The sequence below is a fragment of the Sciurus vulgaris genome (assembly GCF_902686455.1).
Source record: "Sciurus vulgaris genome assembly, chromosome: 14".
Lineage (NCBI taxonomy): Eukaryota > Metazoa > Chordata > Mammalia > Rodentia > Sciuridae > Sciurus > Sciurus vulgaris.
Window position 1 is genome coordinate 79,589,427 of NC_136475.1, and position 17,348 is coordinate 79,606,774.

Here is a 17,348-nt window from a genome sequence, read left to right on the forward strand (position 1 = left end):
GGTAGCTGGTGAGGAATGGGGCAGAAAAATCCTATATACAAGAAATGGCATTATGGCTAGACCTTGAAAGATTAAAGACACAGAGGTGTCTGTTTCCTGACAGAGTTCACAAGGCCTAGGGTGTGGTTATAGAATTAGGTCATCTTGCATGAAGGTCAGGGGATAGTAAGAGGATAAGACTGAGAAGGTTGGGGAGGATTGACCACAAACTTTTTTTTTTTTTTTTTTTTGGTATATTATTATTTGTTTATTATTTATACTGTGTCATTTTCCAAAAAGGACGTAAGGAGGAAAGATAGCTGAAGTACCACCTCATTTGGAGTGCTAAGGAGTTCACGTCCACTCAGAGACACTGTTTAGGAGGCTCTACTGGAAGACAACAGGATGGTTAGGGAGGGAGCAGTGCTAAGAAAAGCAGTGGCCTCTTGTCCTACCTCATTTTCCAACTCCCCACTTACAAGTCCAACTCTGAAGTAAGCCAAAACCTGGTGGAAGGGTTGCAGCGGGAAAGGTTAGCAGAAAAGCCAGAGGGTTAATGCTCAGAGAGGTACGCTATCCCACCATCCTCCCCTCCCTTTGGGGCTGACTGTAAGCAAAGTGTCTGATCTCCTCCCGAAGGGCTCTGGCTGGGCCTAGGGTCCCACTTGGAGTATAGCCAGCATGGTCAGTCTGCAGGAGGGGCCCACTGCTAGCTGCAGGTTCCAGGCTCTGCTCCTCCATCGCCCCCATCCTCCTCCTCATCAGACTGTGCCAGGGGTGTATCTGCTCCACCATCACTCGGATTTGGACTATGCAGGTTGGTGGAAGAATCAGAGGACAAGGAGGAGGTCCGGGATGTAGTCCTGTCTGGCGCGGGCAATGGCAGGCTCAGCTCTTCTAGATGGTCCTCCACCCCAGAAGTCTGGGGCGTTGGTGGAGGATCTTCACAAGGCAAGAACACATCTGTTCCATCCTGATCCCCAAGATCAATAAGTTCTACTTGCTCCAGTGTGTCTACATTCACTTCCATGGATGAGATACTACCTATGGGGGGTCTTTGTGACTCGAGATGCAGGTGGGACAGAGGGAAGACAAATTCTGTCTCTGGTTGTAAAATGTCCTCAAAGAATTTCTGCCTCTCCCGAAGGCGGAGCTGTTGCCGCTCCAGGGCTGCTCGAGGATTTGGGTCCATGTCAGCCCCAGGTGAGAGCGTTGAGGATGAAGGACATCATGGAGAGCCGGCCTGGAGGGGTAGAAAAGCCCAGGATCTCGGCGTCGAACATCTGGTCCAGCGAAGGGCTGCTTCGCACTAGCGCGTCCACAAGCGCCAGCCACAGGCCCAGCGAGCCGTAATAGACAGTCTGCATGAGGACGATCTGCGACAGGATCAGCAACGGGTCCTACACGTAGCTGCGGAACTGGCCCGCCATGCCGGCCCGCCATGCCGGCCCGCCGGGCCGGGCCGCCGCCCGCGCCTGTCAGCACGGCCGCTCCATGGGCCCCGGGCCGCCCCGCCACCTGCGGGGACACACGCCCGGCCTCAGCCGGCGGGCCGTCGCCCTGGCCGACCACAAACTTTTAACTTCATTTAAATGAGTTTGAACTTTGGAGAGTTGGTAACAGCGGGGAAATGGTAAGGAAATTTTGAGCTAGGGTTTATAAAGATATACACAATATATTATATTGCTAGAAAAATGACTTAGAAGACTCTTACAGTGGTCCAGTCAAGAGAGAATGTTGGAACAAGAATGAAAGGGAAGTGACAGGCGAATAAACATGGCAGAGTTGACTTCTACTGTATTGTCCGAATCTGCTGAAAAAAGAGAAAAGAAAGCACCAAAGGTCGACACCAAACTTTCAACTCACATGACCCAGATGACTTTATCACTGATGTCCAAGAGAAGGAAAAGCTTAAGAAGGAGTGAGATGAAGAAATAAGTTGTCCCTTTTGTGCATATTGAATTAGAGATTCCAACAGCACATTCAGCTAGAAGAGTCTGGTACTAATTAGCAATGCAGGTCTGAGAGTTGAGGAGGAGGGAGCGCTTGGAGGGGGTTGGTCTGGCGTGCACTCCGCACCTCGGGGACGCTATTGCGCGTGGATCGGCAGTTTTGGGAAGACTACTGCCCAGGAGAAAAGATGTTTGGTTTTCACAAGCCAAAGATGTACCGAAGTATAGAAGGTTGCTGTATTTGCAGAGCTAAGTCCTCCAGTTCTCGATTCACTGACAGTAAACGTTATGAAAAGGACTTCCAGAGCTGTTTTGGCTTGCATGAGACTCCTTCAGGAGACATCTGCAATGCCTGTGTTCTGCTCGTGAAAAGATGGAAGAAGTTACCAGCAGGATCAAAAAAAACCTGGAATCATGTGGTAGATGCAAGGGCAGGACCTAGTCTAAAGACTACTTTGAAACCAAAGAAAATAAAAACTCTACCTGGAAACAGGATAAAAAGCAACCAGATCAGTAAACTGCAGAAGGAATTTAAACGTCACAATTCTGATGCTCACAGTACCACCTCAAGTGCCTCCCCAGCTCAATCTCCTCGTTATAGTAATCAGTCAGATGATGGCTCAGATACAAAAATGGCTTCTGGCTCTAACAGAACACCAGTTTTTTCCTTTTTAGATCTTACATACTGGAAAAGACAGAAAATATGTTGTGGGATTATCTATAAAGGCCGTTTTGGAGAAGTCCTCATTGACACACATCTATTCAAGCCTTGCTGCAGCAACAAGAAGACAGCTGTAGAGAAGCCAGAGGAGCAGGGGCCAGAGCCTCTGCCCATCTCCACTCAGGAGTGGTGACTGAGGTTTATGTAGAAGGGGAACAAAAATGGTTTAAATTTTGAAAAGACCACAAAGCAACAAACTGACCTTCCTATTTTTAACTTGGATACCTGCTATTCTGCCAAAAGACATTTTCTAGAATAGTTTTGAATGGGTTATTTTTCTTCCACTCCCACAAACTCTGAAGCCAGTGTCTAGCTTACTAAAAGAAAAAAGTGTACATAATATTTAAGATGCTGAGTATTTCATAGGAAAGCTGAATGCTGCTGTAAAGTGCTCTTTAAGTCTTTTTTTTTTTTTTTTAATAATCCCCTTCTAATGAATGAAATTAGGGGAATTTCAGGGGACAGAGATGGGATTTGTTGTATGATAAACCATATGTAGTTTTTAGTCTTTCTACATTGAGAAGCAGTGGTTGGGGCATTTTTAAAAGATGGCTGGCTACACTTGTTTTCCCTCATGTTAGTAGATTTGTCATAACTCAATAACATGTCTTGCCCCTAGAGGTAGTTGTTAATAATTTTGAAATATTAAGGTCTCGCCAAGTTTCTGATGATTCAAACCTGTACTACTGATGATTAAGCAGGACAGACTGAGCTTTTTGGTGCAAGTACCTTGAAGGAGGAAGTAATTTCTAAATACACAGGAGCTTGACAGTGTATGTTGCATCCTGTGTCACCTTCCTTCATATTAATATTTGTTAAAGATTTTAATTTATGTGAAACTTCTCAAGCAGAATCAAAGCTCCTCTTGGGGAAGTGGCAAGTACGTGGGATAGATGAGATCCTATATGAATAGTACAAAAGCATTACCACATGGTGGAAAACACACTCTTAAAAATGTTAAACTGTATGCAAGTCTTCAGGATGGCAAAACAGGTTAATGCTTCTTGCGCACGCTGCTTGGAGAGCTTGTGAGTGTGTAAATAATTGACTTTATTTGTGTTACATGACTGGTGACTTCATTGAAATCTGCACAATTCAGTTTTAGCTCTGGATTACTTCAGTTGACCTTTGTGAAGGTTTTATCTGCATAGAGTAGGTGTTTGACTTGTTTTAACTTGTAGGGGTTTTGGGGGTTTTTTGGTCACTATTTAAAGTAAAATTTACCAAGAAAAAAAGTGTGTTCATGCTAAGGGGGTTAGTGTTGGTTTGGCTTCTTTTAGTCAGGCTTTCTGAACACTGAGATTTGCTGAATGTGGAACTTTTCAATTCTAAAATACTTATTAAAAGCCTCTCACTTGAACCCAAACCAAAGTATTCTTATTGCTTCTTTCCTAAAAGTTCAGAAAGAAAAATAGCACCACTTCAAACTTTTCATACACGAGGAAGGAATATTTGCCTTCCTTATAATAACATGACTCAGTGCTTATTTTTAAAGCTGAATTTTAAAAATTGGATAACGTCACAATTAGGAGTGAGCCACTTTTTATGGGTACCCTATAGTTTTATAGTTCTTAGTCTAAACTTATTTTATATTTCTTCCTTTTGAGAAAATACCTACACGCTACAAGCCACCTTATGCACAGACTACACAGTGAATTGGGTCGGCTCTCCCATAGCCTTTGAGGTGTATTACAAGAGTCCAGCCATTATCACCCTCCTGAGTTATTTTGAAATTTTTTGTTTTTGTTTTTGTTTTTGTTTTTTTGTACATTTTGGCTGCAGTATTGGTGGCAGAATATACTATAATATGGATCATCTCTACTTCTGTATTTATTTATTTATTACTAGACCTCACCCACAGTCTTCTTTTTCCCCTTCCCCTTTCTTTGCCTGTAGGATGTACTGTATGTAGTCATGCACTTTGTATTAATATATTAGAAATCTACAGATCTGTTTTGTACTTTTTATACTGTTGGATACTTATAATCAAAACTTTTACTAGGTTATTGAATAAATTTAGTCTTATTAGAAAATAAAAAAAAAAGAAAGAAAAAAAAAAGAAATGCAGGTCTGAAAGACAATTTGAGAAGGCTCATCTTGGAGATTCTCACGGTTGAACCTGTACAAGCATTTGATATTGCTGAGGAGGAAGGATTAAGAAAAAAGGAAGAGGCCCAGGATGGGCTTTGGAGGGGTTTGGTGATGAGCTGGAGTGGGACCAAAGGGGAGAAGATGAATTGGTGAAAGAGGCTTTAAGAACCTGGAGAATGTAGAGCATGGGGACCAAGGCAGCAAGAGCTTCTGGAAAGATGGAAGAGTCCATTGTTGGTTGCTACGGAAGGGCTCAGGACCACACATGCTGAGGGGAGAAGACGGTTGTTCATTGCTTGTTGTTTGAAAATCTTGTTGTTTGAAGATGATAGCTTCTTAGGTTTCTGTAGATTTATAGATGTATATTCTTGATCCAGGCATCTGTCTATGTTTGGACACCCATACCTGATGTGTGTAAGACGCCTTCATGTCTTACTCCATATCTAGTGTGGGCTGGGTATGTATTGGTTTTGTGAAAAGAGTGCTTAACTATGGCCTCTGACATGGTGCTTCCTGGAATTTTAGCCTGAAACCCCCTCCTTGCTCACCTAGCCTCTCATTGCCTCTGCCATGTTAGTGTGCCCTATATTTCATGCCACCTTTTCCTGGAGTTGTAGCTATGCTACAGAGGCAAGTTGCCATTTCTAATGAAACATCACAGAAAAATCCAATAATGAATGCAGGGAAGAAAGGAAGAAGGTGCAGATACTCATTGTTTTCCAGGCACGCTGTTAAGTACTCTGCCTTCATTATCTCGTTTAATCCTCATAATAACCCTGTGAAGTAAGAGTATTATCCCCATTTTACAGATGAGGAAACAGACGCAGAGAGGTTAAGTGACTTGCCCAAGATCACACAACTAGTAAGTAAGTGTGAACCCAGATCTGTCTGCCTCCAGAGCCTGTGCTTTTGCCATTACATTACACTAAGGCTCTGAACTTGAAATTTGAAAGTTGTTATATAGACCCCAAGAGTCAGAGAAGCTGTGCCTAGCATTGGGGAAAGCCACTTTGGGATGCAGTATATAAAAGGATGAACCCATTGCTTTTACCTGTGTCATTTTTGCTTTAGGTTCTTTTTAGTTGTTCACTCACCTTCCTCAGAACTTTACATAATTGGCGTTCTTTTTTAAGGTCTACTAACAATTAAAAAGTGAATACCTTTGGGGAGTGGAATTGGAGGTGGGGAGGGGAGGGGCAGGAAGACATTTTTTTCTGCTATAAGTCCTTATGCTATAAGTCCTTTTCTGCTATAAGTATGGTAATAGATTTTTTAAAATTGTTACTTTGATTTTATAAAAAAGTCCTCTAACAACCAGTAAATACTGAGAAACAACAGCAAATACCATGACTACATAAAAGAACACTTTGCCTAGTTAATGATTGTGAAATATATTCTTATAAAATCACAAAACCTACATCTCGTACACCTCTTCTTCCATCCCAAGGTCCGTAATGAGTTTTACAAGGACACACAGGGTGTGATACTGGTCTATGACGTGGGGCAGAAAGACTCCTTTGATGCCCTGGATGCGTGGCTGGCAGAAATGAAGCAGGAGCTCGGGCCTCACGGGAACATGGACAATATTGTATTTGTAGTGTGTGCCAACAAGGTAACTGCTTTGGAACTGGTATGCTCAACTTTCTAGAGAAGAGTGCAGATCTGAGTTTGGGAATACTGATAAAAAGAAAAGAAATTTCTTAAGAATAAAGTATAGAAATTGGCAGCCTTTCAAAACATACATCCTCATCTAAAAACAGAACATAACAAAAAAAAAAAAAAAAAAAAATCCAAACCTGGTATCAGTTTTTTTCCCTGGTGTCCTACTTGAGGAAAGATGTTGGTGACTGAGCAGGAGAGATGGACCTCCCTAATAATCACACTCTGCCTCTGATGGGAGGAGGGACATTCACTAGGTGACATGTGGCTGTGGAAAACAGGCTTGGGCCCCTGGGAATGGCAGGTAATTGAAGCAGCTTTCACAGAGGTGAGTAGCAGCTGCCTTCCCAAGGGGGAAAGTGGGAGACAGAAAATCAGCCTATGGGCAGGTTTTTTGTTCTTCATTTGTTTTGCTCTTTTTGTCCTGATAATTTTATATACTAGTGCCTGGGGCTCATTAAAAATAGTTTTTGCCTCAGAAAGGATTGACAAAGACCTCACTGAGTCCATTCTGGACAAGGTTGTAATCTTCTCTCGGCCCCCACTTTTTATTTCAGATCGACTGCACCAAGCACCGCTGCGTAGATGAAAGTGAGGGGCGACTCTGGGCTGAAAGCAAAGGGTTCCTGTACTTTGAAACTTCAGCACAGACTGGAGAAGGGATCAATGAGATGTTCCAGGTAACCAATCTCTTTGTTGTTTTAGGGGTGGTGGTCAAGGCCAGCCATGCCGACTTATAGTTGAAATTTGAGACCCAGAAAAGGAACAGGAATTTCTCATTAGAATAAGCTCTTTCTCTATGGATGGTGAGAGAGCAGGAGCACGTGAGTGATCTGTCTGAGGTTGGTATAGCTCAGACTTGCAGCAGCAGAACTACCTGGGAAAATTCTCCAAAATATAGATTTCTGGGCTCATACCTACAGGAAGCTTACTGTTGTGATGGAATCAAGAATCTTTATTTTTAAAAAGCTCTCCAGGTAATTCTAATGATCATCAAGTTTAATAAGTTATCGTACCACTTAACCCATTATGTCCCATTGTCCTGTTTACAGGACACCCACGAAAACCAATAAAAATTTTAGGACACCTGTACAATTGCTCATTTAGTTTTTATAGGTGTCCTATGTGTAGGACAGTGGGACATAGTGAGTTAAGTAAGATTTTCTTTAAAAGAAGATTTTCTTTGGTAAATGGTGTTTCATTCGTATCCAGAATCAAACGAAAGCACTACTGTGACAAAACTGCTTTGCCACAGCTAATATAATCCTATATTGTAGTCCACAGGGGGCAAATAAAGGAGACTATTATTACAGAACCCGGCCAGCACACTTAAAAATAAGGCCTTACCAATCAAGCAGACACTAGAAGGATGTGCTCACAGAGAAACTGAATAAATGGTACTTCTTCAAACCACTAATCTTGAATCATTTTAAGGGAAGGAGGCTACTTAAAACAATGTTATAAGTCAACTCTTAATTACATATTTGGATCTGATGGTATGAATAATGAATTTTTCTTTTATGAATTTAGCATTTTTAATAGTGTAGTTAATACTATAAAGAGTTGTTCTTAATTACTGAGTGGGATTATATTTAATCTTTTATGCTGAATTTCCTTCTCACAAGATGTCACCTCTTCTAGAAGACAGGTTTCATCTTTGGCTGACAGGCTGAATTGGGCGTCTGGAGCTTCTATTTCAGGATCAGGTTGATGTTGGTTGCCATGCTTTCTATTCTTTTCAGTACATAGAACTATGTGAGGCTGTACCTATGTGTGCAGTATGATACTTAACCACTTCAACGGTATTTTACAGTCTGGAGACTTTTACATGTTTCATCTCATTTGAGACGTAACAATAATGTATGGCAGGTATTATTTTCATTTTGTATATAAGAAAATCTAAGGGTAGGATAGTAAAGTGACTTGTCTAAGGCATATAAATAATGAGTTGTAGATTACTTTTTTAATTTTTTAAATTATTATTTTAGTTGTACATTACCATGGAGCACGGAGTGATAATTTGATACACATGTACAATGTGTAAGGATCAAATCAGTGTAGTTAGCATTTCCACAGATTAAAATTTTTCCAGCACTTTAAAGATGTTGGTTCATCCTCTTCTGGCCTCTGCTGTGTCCCGTGAGATGCAGGCATTCATCCCCACTCTTACTCCTCTTCACACGTTCTGCCTTTTCCCCTCTGGCTAAGAGTTTCTTTGTGGTTTTCCGTAGTTGGACTCTAAAGTGCTGAAGTGGGTTCTCTTCCTGTTGATCCCGTTTGGGGATCTGTTGAGTTTCTAGGATTGATAGGTAGGTGTTTTTCATCAAATTTGGGAAATGTTTTGTTTATTTCTGTTTTCACCATTACTTCTTCAGATATGTTTTTCGTCCTGTTCTCCTTATGCTCCAGTTACATGCGGATTAGGCTGTCTGATTTTGTCCCAAAGTCCCTGGGTCTATACTCTGTTGATTTAAAGTTCATTGACAATCAACTGTTAAACACAGAGTGACTTTTTCAACTCTGTATGTTTCAATTTTAGAATTTGCATTTAGTTCTTTTGTATAGTTCCCTATCGAGGTTCTTTATTTGCTCACTCCTAAGAGTAGATTTTCCTTTAATTATTTGAACATATTTTCCTTTATGTCTTTTAAATATTTATAAGAGCTGTTTTAAAGTCTTTGTTAAGGTCAACATTTAACCATTTGAGGTTCAGTTTCTATTAACTACTTTTTTTCTATTGATCACATTTTCTTGGTTCTTTATATGAATAGTAAATTTTTGACTATAGCTAATACATTATAGAGACCCAATTTTTTTTTTTTAATGTTTCTCAAGGATGTTAATTCTTTTTTTTAAGAGATAATTCAGTTACTGGAAGATCACAATGAACTTGTGTAGATTTGTTTGTTTCTTTTTGTTTTGTTTTGTTTTAATAGCAAGGATCTGAAGGAAGTCCAAAGCATTTCCCAAACCCCTCTCATTTGACAAGACTTCTCTTCATATTCTGTCTCTCTTGTAGATCTTCTTGGTTCTTGTTATTCTGAGTCTAACTCCTAAGGCATAGCCCTCCTGTAGTGCCTCAGCTAGATGCCAGGGTTATGGATGAGGTGTTACCCTGATATTACCATCTATTCACCCTGGTAAGGCCAAACTCAAGTGTTGCCAGGACATATCTTCCCCTAGTACCCCTGGACCTCTAGCATTTTGGTTTTGTTCTTAACTCCATACCACCTGTTATCTGATAAGACTGACGTGTTCTTGCCCTATGTGAATACAGCCTAACCTTGTGCTACAAACTCATGGGGATCCCCTTCATGGACTTGGGGCCCAGTTCTGCATATCTCCCTCCTCTCTAATGTCCTGCTCTGCAGACTATAGCCACTTCTGCCCTCAAACTCTGATCTCTCCCTTCTCTCAATAGCATTCAGTGTCTGCTTAGACATGCTCTTGGCAACGTGGTCAGAAAATGGCCTCCAGGTGGAGAAGCATAGTGATTGTGTGTACCTCCCAGGATGTAGTCTCACACTTGATGTTGTCCACTGCCTACAAATAGTTGCCTCATATTTTTGTCCAGTTTGATAGTAGTTGGACAGGAGGCCTAGTCCAGGACCCATCTCTCTGACATGGTTGGAACTTACACATGAAATTAAGCAGGCTTTGACTTCACCTCTAGCACTCTATTTATCACACCGCAGCTTGTCTTCTGAATCTAAGTGTTATGAATGAGTATTGTGCCCGTAGAAGTCTGTATTTATATTTCAGGTCAACTCATAGACTAGAAGAAAATGTTACTGATGCATACCACTAGTGAACATCTGAGTACTGTGAACCCTTTTAGATAAATCTTGGGTAAAATTCATGGATTAATTAGTCTGTTTCAAAAAATAAAAAAGGCGCTAGCAAGAGTATAATAACACTGTTCTGTAAGCACACAGAAATGCTTTCCTGCTGGTTCAGTTTAATATTTTCTTTTATCTCCTATCTTCTTAGTAGGTACTTTGTGTTAGGAAGGCTTTTAGTTTGTCTGATTGACATTGTTAACGGAGAATAATATAAAAGTTCACTGAAACCTAGAAACCATCTTTTGTCTTGGCCAGCTTTTCCTTTGACACCTTCTTCAGATGTTAAGGCCTCTTGTTAGGTTACCATGTTGATTAACTATTACTGGAAATATGACTGAAGTTTAAAAGAAATATACATTTTTAGAAGGTAATATGGAACTATAGGAGAATATGAAAAGAGGAGGGAGAAATTTTAAAAGAAACTGAGGGAAAATGAGATTATGATTAAAAGCAACTATAGTATATTAATATATTTTAGTAAGTTATTCGATAATAATAACAGTGCACAGAGCATGAAACGTGAACAGGATCAAAAAATAGTTTTCACTTAAAAAATCTTAAAAGTGGGTAAAGAATATCAAGTCTGCAGAAGAAAAGGCCATAAGCATGAAAAGATTCTCACTTTCACTTGTAATGAAAGAGGTGCAAACCAAAGCTGTATCGTACACCTCAGAGTGTCAAAGATTAAGATAATGCCCAGTGTAAACGAGGGTGTGGGGAAATGGGCACTCACACAGTGATGGGAACGTGAACTGATCAGTCTCTCTAGACAACAGTTTTCAAAATAAAAAATTAAAATGCACATGTGCTCTTATTCAGCAATTCTGCTTTTGGGAATTTATCCTAAAGCAGTATCTTTACAAGTGTTCAGAGATGTAGACACTCAAAAATATTCACTCAAGTTTTTTTTATTATAGTCAAAAGACTGGGAACAATGGCCGTGCCCACAAGAAGAGGGTTGGTTAAGTAAATGATGGTGTAACCACACAGTAAAATACTGAACAGTCACGTAAAAAGAACAGAGGTCTCTAAATGTAGCTATAGAAAGAGTCCGAGGTGTATTATTACAGGAAAAAATGCCAACTGCTTAGCAATGTGCTTGATCTCTTTTATGTAATGGTTTATAGAGTATGGGTGTGCGTATGTGGCAGGGCAGTGGTAGCGAATTTTTCTAGAAGAATACTTGAAATATATTAACAATGGTTATCTGGAGAAGAAGAACTTGAAGGAAAGGGAGACACAATTTTAATTTTATACAGTACAATTTGAATCTTTCTAACAGTGTTTGTCTATTACTTTTTGTTGTTTTACTTATTTTATTTTTATATTTTTGATACTGGTAATTGAAACCAGGGATGCTCTACAATGGACCTACATCCCCAACCTTTTTTTATTTTTTATTCTGAGATAGGCTGCCCTCAAACTTGCCATGCTCCTTGTTCAGCCTCCCAAATTGCTGGGATTACAGGGTTTCTAATACTTTTTAACCCCAAAGTGTGGTTATCTGAGAATAGGATTATGAGCCATTTTAATATTATTCCTTATACTTTTTCTGTATTAAGATATATGAGGGGCTGGGATTGTGGCTCACTGGTGGAGCACTCGCCTAGCATGCATGAGGCCCTGGGTTCAATCCTCAGCACCACATAAAAATCAAATAAAGGTATTGTGTCTGCCTAAAACTAAAAAAAAAAAAAAGAAGATATATGAGTATAGCTAGGTGGGATGGTACATGCCTGTAATCCCAGCAGCTTGGGAGGCTGCGGCAGGAGGATTACAAATTCAAAGCTAGCCTCAGCAAAAGTGAAGCACTAAACAACTCCATGAGACTGTGTCTCTAAACAAAATACAAAATAGGGCTGTGGATGTGGCTCAGCCCCTGAGTTCAATCCCTGGTACAAAAAAAAAAATAAATAAATGTGTGTGTGTATATATATATATATATATATATATATATATATATATATATATATATGTATGTATGTATGTATACACACACACACACACACATATACATATATTTAAATAGTAGAAGAGGAAAAAGTCTTCCAAAGTACATATTTGCTTTATTCATGACTTACTGCAATGTGTTAAAAGTCATTGTTGATGCTTAAAAGGAATTCCTATCTTCACAAATCACTTCTACTCTGGCACGTGTTTTCTTCTTGCAGACCTTTTATGTGTCCATAGTTGATTTATGTGAAAATGGTGGAAAACGCCCTACCACAAATAGCAGTGCTAGTTTCACCAAAGAACAAGCAGACACCATTCGCAGAATTCGAAATAGTAAAGATAGTTGGGACATGCTGGGAGTCAAACCCGGGGCCTCCAGGTAAGTGGTGCTTAGGTACCTAGTGCTGAGTGCTATCAGAGAAAAAGACTCGGCCGCCTAAAGCTTATTGGTGTGATCTGTCTTCTTTTAATTGGCTGGAAACATGAAGATATGTGCTAATAGATCATACAGTGACTCTGCTTCATTAAATTAACTGAATATCAAAGAAATAAATCAGAACATCAAATCAGAAGACATAGTTGCCTGCTACGGGAGCTGTGTCATGTGTCTGTGTAAGCCCTTCATAAACAAGTATGCTTTCTTTGGTCTATGTTCAACAAGAATCTTAGAGCTAATGTATCCTAAAAGTTCTTACAAAAGAAATTTCTTAAATCTTAGAATTTTAGGGGAGGAAAGAATATTAGCAATCAACTTGTCCAGAATTTTCATCTGGGAAAACTGGGGTTCAGTGAGATTAACCCTGGTACAGAGCCCCAGGAGACAGTGGCATTATTGATTCTTGACCCTGGAACACTGTCTGCCTTTCTCAAAAACCTTGCTAGTCCTTCCTCTGTGAGTGTATGTATGTTAAGCCATTCTATTTTAGCCAAAAGAATTATTCGGGAAGAAAAGAAATAACATTGCTATTCTTCATTACTTATGTAAAAATAAATTATTACTCAGTATGGTAATATAATTCTTAAGGATATACTACTACTGTTACTACACGTAAATATGGGGGTCTTATTTGCTTCATCACTCTTCCCCGTAATTCCCCCTCCTTACTTTCTTTTTTACCTTGAGTGCCACAAAAGAAACACTGTATCTTAAAATTGCCTTGTCAACACCAAAAGCATCAAGCATCTCTTTTTTCAAGTCCAAAAGGGAAGAGAAGGGAAGGGAAGCTGTTATTGGTCACCCTTAACTCACCAGGAGTACTGAAGATACTTTGAACTTGTAAGGAATCCAGATGACCTTATGAATAGAGCACAAAGCTTATTGATGTCTTTTCTTATTTTTTCTTTTTTGGTTCAATGCTGGTGTTGAACCCAGGGTCTTGTGCATGATGGGCAAGTGCTCTACCACTGAGCCAAATCCAAGTCTTTAAAAAATTTTTATTTTGAGATAAGGTCTTTCTAACTTGCCCAGGCAGGCATGAACCACTGTTTCTGGCTTAGTGGTCTCTTAAAAACATCCTTTCAGACCTCCATAGTCTTATTCTAAATTCTCCCATGTCATCACCAAGAGATGTTAGCTCTAATATTGAGAAATAATTTCTTTATCTACTTAAAATGAACTTAGAACAGTATTTTGAAATAAAAAGAAAGTTTTGTCTCCTTACTTATTCACTTTAGTTAACTGGAATCTACCAGAGCTTCCAGGTCACTGTGATTTCCATGTCCTTAACCAATATAAACATGAACTCCTTTTTCCTTTGTTCCACTGGGTCTATTATATGATATTGAGCACATTTGGGAAAAATTTTAAAACAGTTATTTCTTAAATTACAGAGAATTTTGATATTTGTTCAGTACCAACAGTGTTTATTTACTGTTCTGTAACTTTAAAAACATCTTCACTTCACAGAATTGATTCAGGTTACACACCTGCATCAGTCTTGTTTCTCTAAAAGTCTCCCTTGAGAGTCCCTCCAGTACCTAGAAATATTGACAGGTAGTCTCTAACCCACTGTGGACATACTCTTTCGGGAAACAGTGGCTTGTGGGGCCCTACCCAAGACACACTTGGGGAGAAGGGAAGGGGCGTCTCTACCTGCCTCAAGGACAGAGGGTCTTTGGAGAAATACAAATTCTGGCTATTCAATTTTCCCGAAAGATGGAGAATGTTATTCTTGTCAACTAATATCAAAATTATATGTGTAGAAGTACTACATGTGAGGTTAAAACCAGCACATTTAGAATTGCTTTAAAAGCAGAAAAAGCCCTAGCATGCTTGCCAGGGATGGGGAACTGTTAACATGGACCCTAAAACCTCAGTCTTTCCAGTTTGACACCAAAAACTCCATCATTCCAGGGTGTCAAAGACCATCTCCCTAATTTGGAGAGTCAGACTAGAAAGCCTTCTGCTGAAAAATAAAGAAGACTAGTCCATTGGCACAGCACCATGTCCATGCTCACAGGATAACTGGGAGCCTGAATGACAAGAGGAAGGTGGAAAATAAAACCTGGTAGAGCCAGACCAGGTCAGTGGCTGAACTTGGGACTCTGTAGGAGCCTGATGCCTGAGGATGATGAAGAGCAGGGACAGGAAGGGACCGGTCATCTCCAGGCCTTCCCCAGCTGTCCCTGCTCTTCAACTCCTGCTGTCTCCTCACCCGGATGTTCAGCTCTTCACCTGCTCCTGCTGGTTCTTGCTCTCTGCAGTCTCTTTTATGCCTCATTCACTTCCCCAGTCACCCCAAACTGTTATACTGAACCCAGGTTGTCATAACCACCTCCTGCCTGTCTCCCAACTTTGAGAAGCAGCTTTCCCAGCACCAGTTTCTCATCAGACACCTACTGTTGTTATTGTTGGCCACATCCAGGGGCTTTGGTTGTTGTGCTTTCAGGCCCTTCTTTGACAGCCCCTCATCCCTGGCCAACTGCATTCCCCGGGGTCTGCCCCCGTGCAGCGTCTGTGCTCTGCTCCTGGCGTGTCAGCACCCTTCCAGGTGCTCCAGGTCCCTCACCCTGGGCTAATTCCGAGCTCTCCTTCCACAGGCTTCTTAGGGGACCTTCCCTGGTGCCCCAGCCCATTTCTTCGAGGTGCCCAGTCCTGCCTGTTTTTACCCCATAATTCTTTTACTGTTTCCTTCACATATAAAATCATTTTGCATTGTGTTTTTTCTACTTGTATGTTACCTGTTATCTACTTGCTTGTTTGTTTTTTAGTTTTCTAGTCCTGCCTTTGAGAAAGGGTAATAATTGCTTGGGAGATGCTTACTGCAGGGATATTAGGTGTATCCAAGCAGCCGAAGTGCAGGCGGTGGGGCTGACCCTGTTGCTAACCGAGCCGGCTGCTTTCCACAGGGAGGAGGTCAATAAAGCCTACCGGAAGCTCGCTGTGCTTCTTCACCCTGACAAATGTGTAGCGCCTGGCAGTGAAGATGCCTTCAAAGCGGTGGTGAATGCCCGGACAGCCCTCCTGAAAAACATCAAGTAGAGGCAGAGGAAAAGACAAGTGACGAGCTGGGGCTGAAGACTTCCCCTCGAGGTGGAAGACCCAGCGTGGACTTTCTTCACAGCATCACTGCTCTGTTCACTCATGGCTGTCATCTATAAATCAGTAGTTCAGGTGCCTGTTGCCGTCTCGTGGGCACTTCACAGTGAGACGACCGCATTCGTGCCGAGACAGCCCCGTGGCCCTGCTCACTGTGCTCCATTTCCTGCTGCCAGGCGGCCTGAGGGGGTGCTGAAATCTCTGGACAGAGCATCCCTTAGGCGCTCACTTGGGAAAGTCAGCAAGGTTTCTAGAGGGAGGGAAGAGGACAGTAGGACCCTTTGCTTTTTCTTCCTTTCTTTTCTTTTCTTTTTCTTTTTTTCAATTTATCATCAAAGAAGGAAACAAAACAGAAGGAGAAAAACAAAACAAAACAAGCAAACAACATCCGAGTCCCTGAGAGTTTACTGTGACCTTACAAGCAAGTCGCTCCTTCTACCATGAGTTCCTTGGGATGTCTGGACCATCCAGCCCTCCTTAGTGAACTCTGGGTAGCCCTTTGGAAGCTTGAGAGTGAGGCAGACAGCTCTGAATTGAGCAGGGCTTCTGCGACATTCACTCTGTTCCCGTCTGCAGCCACCAGGGGGAGAGAGGAGCCAGTCCTAAAAGAGACCAGCAGTGGCAGCCAGATTCTGGTACCCTGCTCACCCTGCCCTTCCTGGATCTCAGGCCTTCCCTGAAAAGAAATGGTTACTAACAGCAGTAGGGAGTACTGTGCACCTGGGAGTGAGGAGTCAGACTCCAGGCCAGAAGTACTTGCAGGTCGCACCTGGAGATTATGCACACATGCCCGGAGGAGAGGCCAGCCCAGCTGAGGCATGTTTGGTGCACCTGCAAAGTCCTGGTGTGATGCTTATCTCCTTCGCATTCCTCAAAGCTTCCCACAGGCAGGTGGGAGAGGCAGGCGCCCCTGAGGAGCCTGCCGCTTTGCTTCCTCCCCAGTATTGTTGTGTTTCTCCTCTTCTCCACCTTTTTTTTTTTTAACACTCCACATCTGCCATGAGGTCTTTCTTCTCAAAACCCTGGCCTCCTCCATGCCCGCTTCCAAACCTTCACCTGGGCCTGGTTGGCCAGAGAAATTAATCCCATGGGAGCAATTGGGGAGATATCTGTGTGGGGCAAAATCTGGGATTTCTGCTTGGGCTGCAAATTTCTGAATAGTAATATTTTTAAACTACAGATTATGAAAATTAATTTCACATAGAGAAATACATTCTCATGCCACAGTCTCCTTGGTCTGCCAGGGAGGGGTGGAGAGCGAGTATCAGGCCTGGCCTCTGTGCCAGCCTTACAGAGCCAGTCTCTCCACTTGACTCCTTCCACATCGCTCACTGTCTCACTCATATTCTTAGCTGTAACCAGTGTACTAATTGGAGCTTTGAAGTATATAAAGTATTACTATAGTGTGAATTTTAAAACAGCTCTCCCATATTGACTGCCAGATAGCATCTACCGTCTTCCCGGCCACTGCAGTCTTCTGGATCTTTCATCTCTGCCAAAGTAGCTTCACTTTGTACAGATGTACTCAGGCTACATTGAGCTTGTCATTGGAAACCAGAGCATTGTTTTATGAGTTTTCATCTGGGTGATAATCAAATATGCTTTTTATAATG

General features: G+C 41.4%; 3 protein-coding genes and 1 pseudogene across 6 annotated transcripts in view; 2 read left to right on the top strand and 2 right to left on the bottom strand.

Annotated features, from left to right (window-relative positions):
* Window positions 1-16,914, top strand: part of DNAJC27 (DnaJ heat shock protein family (Hsp40) member C27) — a 35,113-nt gene extending 18,199 nt beyond the window's left edge. The window contains exons 4-7 of one of the 3 annotated variants that reach the window (XM_079110916.1): window positions 6,191-6,355; window positions 6,960-7,082; window positions 12,416-12,576; window positions 15,546-16,914. In XM_079110916.1, the coding sequence (XP_078967042.1) occupies window positions 6,191-6,355; window positions 6,960-7,082; window positions 12,416-12,576; window positions 15,546-15,678 (582 nt within the window). In that variant the 3' untranslated portion in view covers window positions 15,679-16,914. The remainder of the gene's footprint in view (window positions 1-6,190; window positions 6,356-6,959; window positions 7,083-12,415; window positions 12,577-15,545) is intronic. The other 2 variants (XM_079110914.1, XM_079110915.1) reach the window with 2 other exon arrangements.
* LOC306644057 (dysbindin domain-containing protein 2-like) lies at window positions 235-1,370 on the bottom strand. Its single transcript, XM_079110587.1, has one exon. The coding sequence runs from the start codon at window positions 1,169-1,171 to the stop codon at window positions 689-691; it is 483 nt and encodes a 160-aa protein (XP_078966713.1). The 5' UTR covers window positions 1,172-1,370; the 3' UTR covers window positions 235-688.
* Window positions 1,173-1,409, bottom strand: LOC306644058 (protein SYS1 homolog; annotated as a pseudogene). Its single transcript has one exon. The product of its transcript is annotated as a protein SYS1 homolog (transcript).
* LOC306644071 (SIN3-HDAC complex-associated factor-like) lies at window positions 2,012-3,069 on the top strand. The gene has a single exon (XM_079110619.1). It carries the CDS (start codon window positions 2,120-2,122, stop codon window positions 2,783-2,785), a length of 666 nt encoding a protein of 221 aa, XP_078966745.1. The 5' UTR covers window positions 2,012-2,119; the 3' UTR covers window positions 2,786-3,069.
* Window positions 16,915-17,348: the final 434 nt, after the last annotated feature.

Bases quoted from the DNA above. Each gene is read 5' to 3' on its own strand.
- LOC306644057 (XM_079110587.1), bottom strand. From the start codon at position 1,171: ATGGACCCAAATCCTCGAGCAGCCCTGGAGCGGCAACAGCTCCGCCTT.
- LOC306644071 (XM_079110619.1), top strand. From the start codon at position 2,120: ATGTTTGGTTTTCACAAGCCAAAGATGTACCGAAGTATAGAAGGTTGC.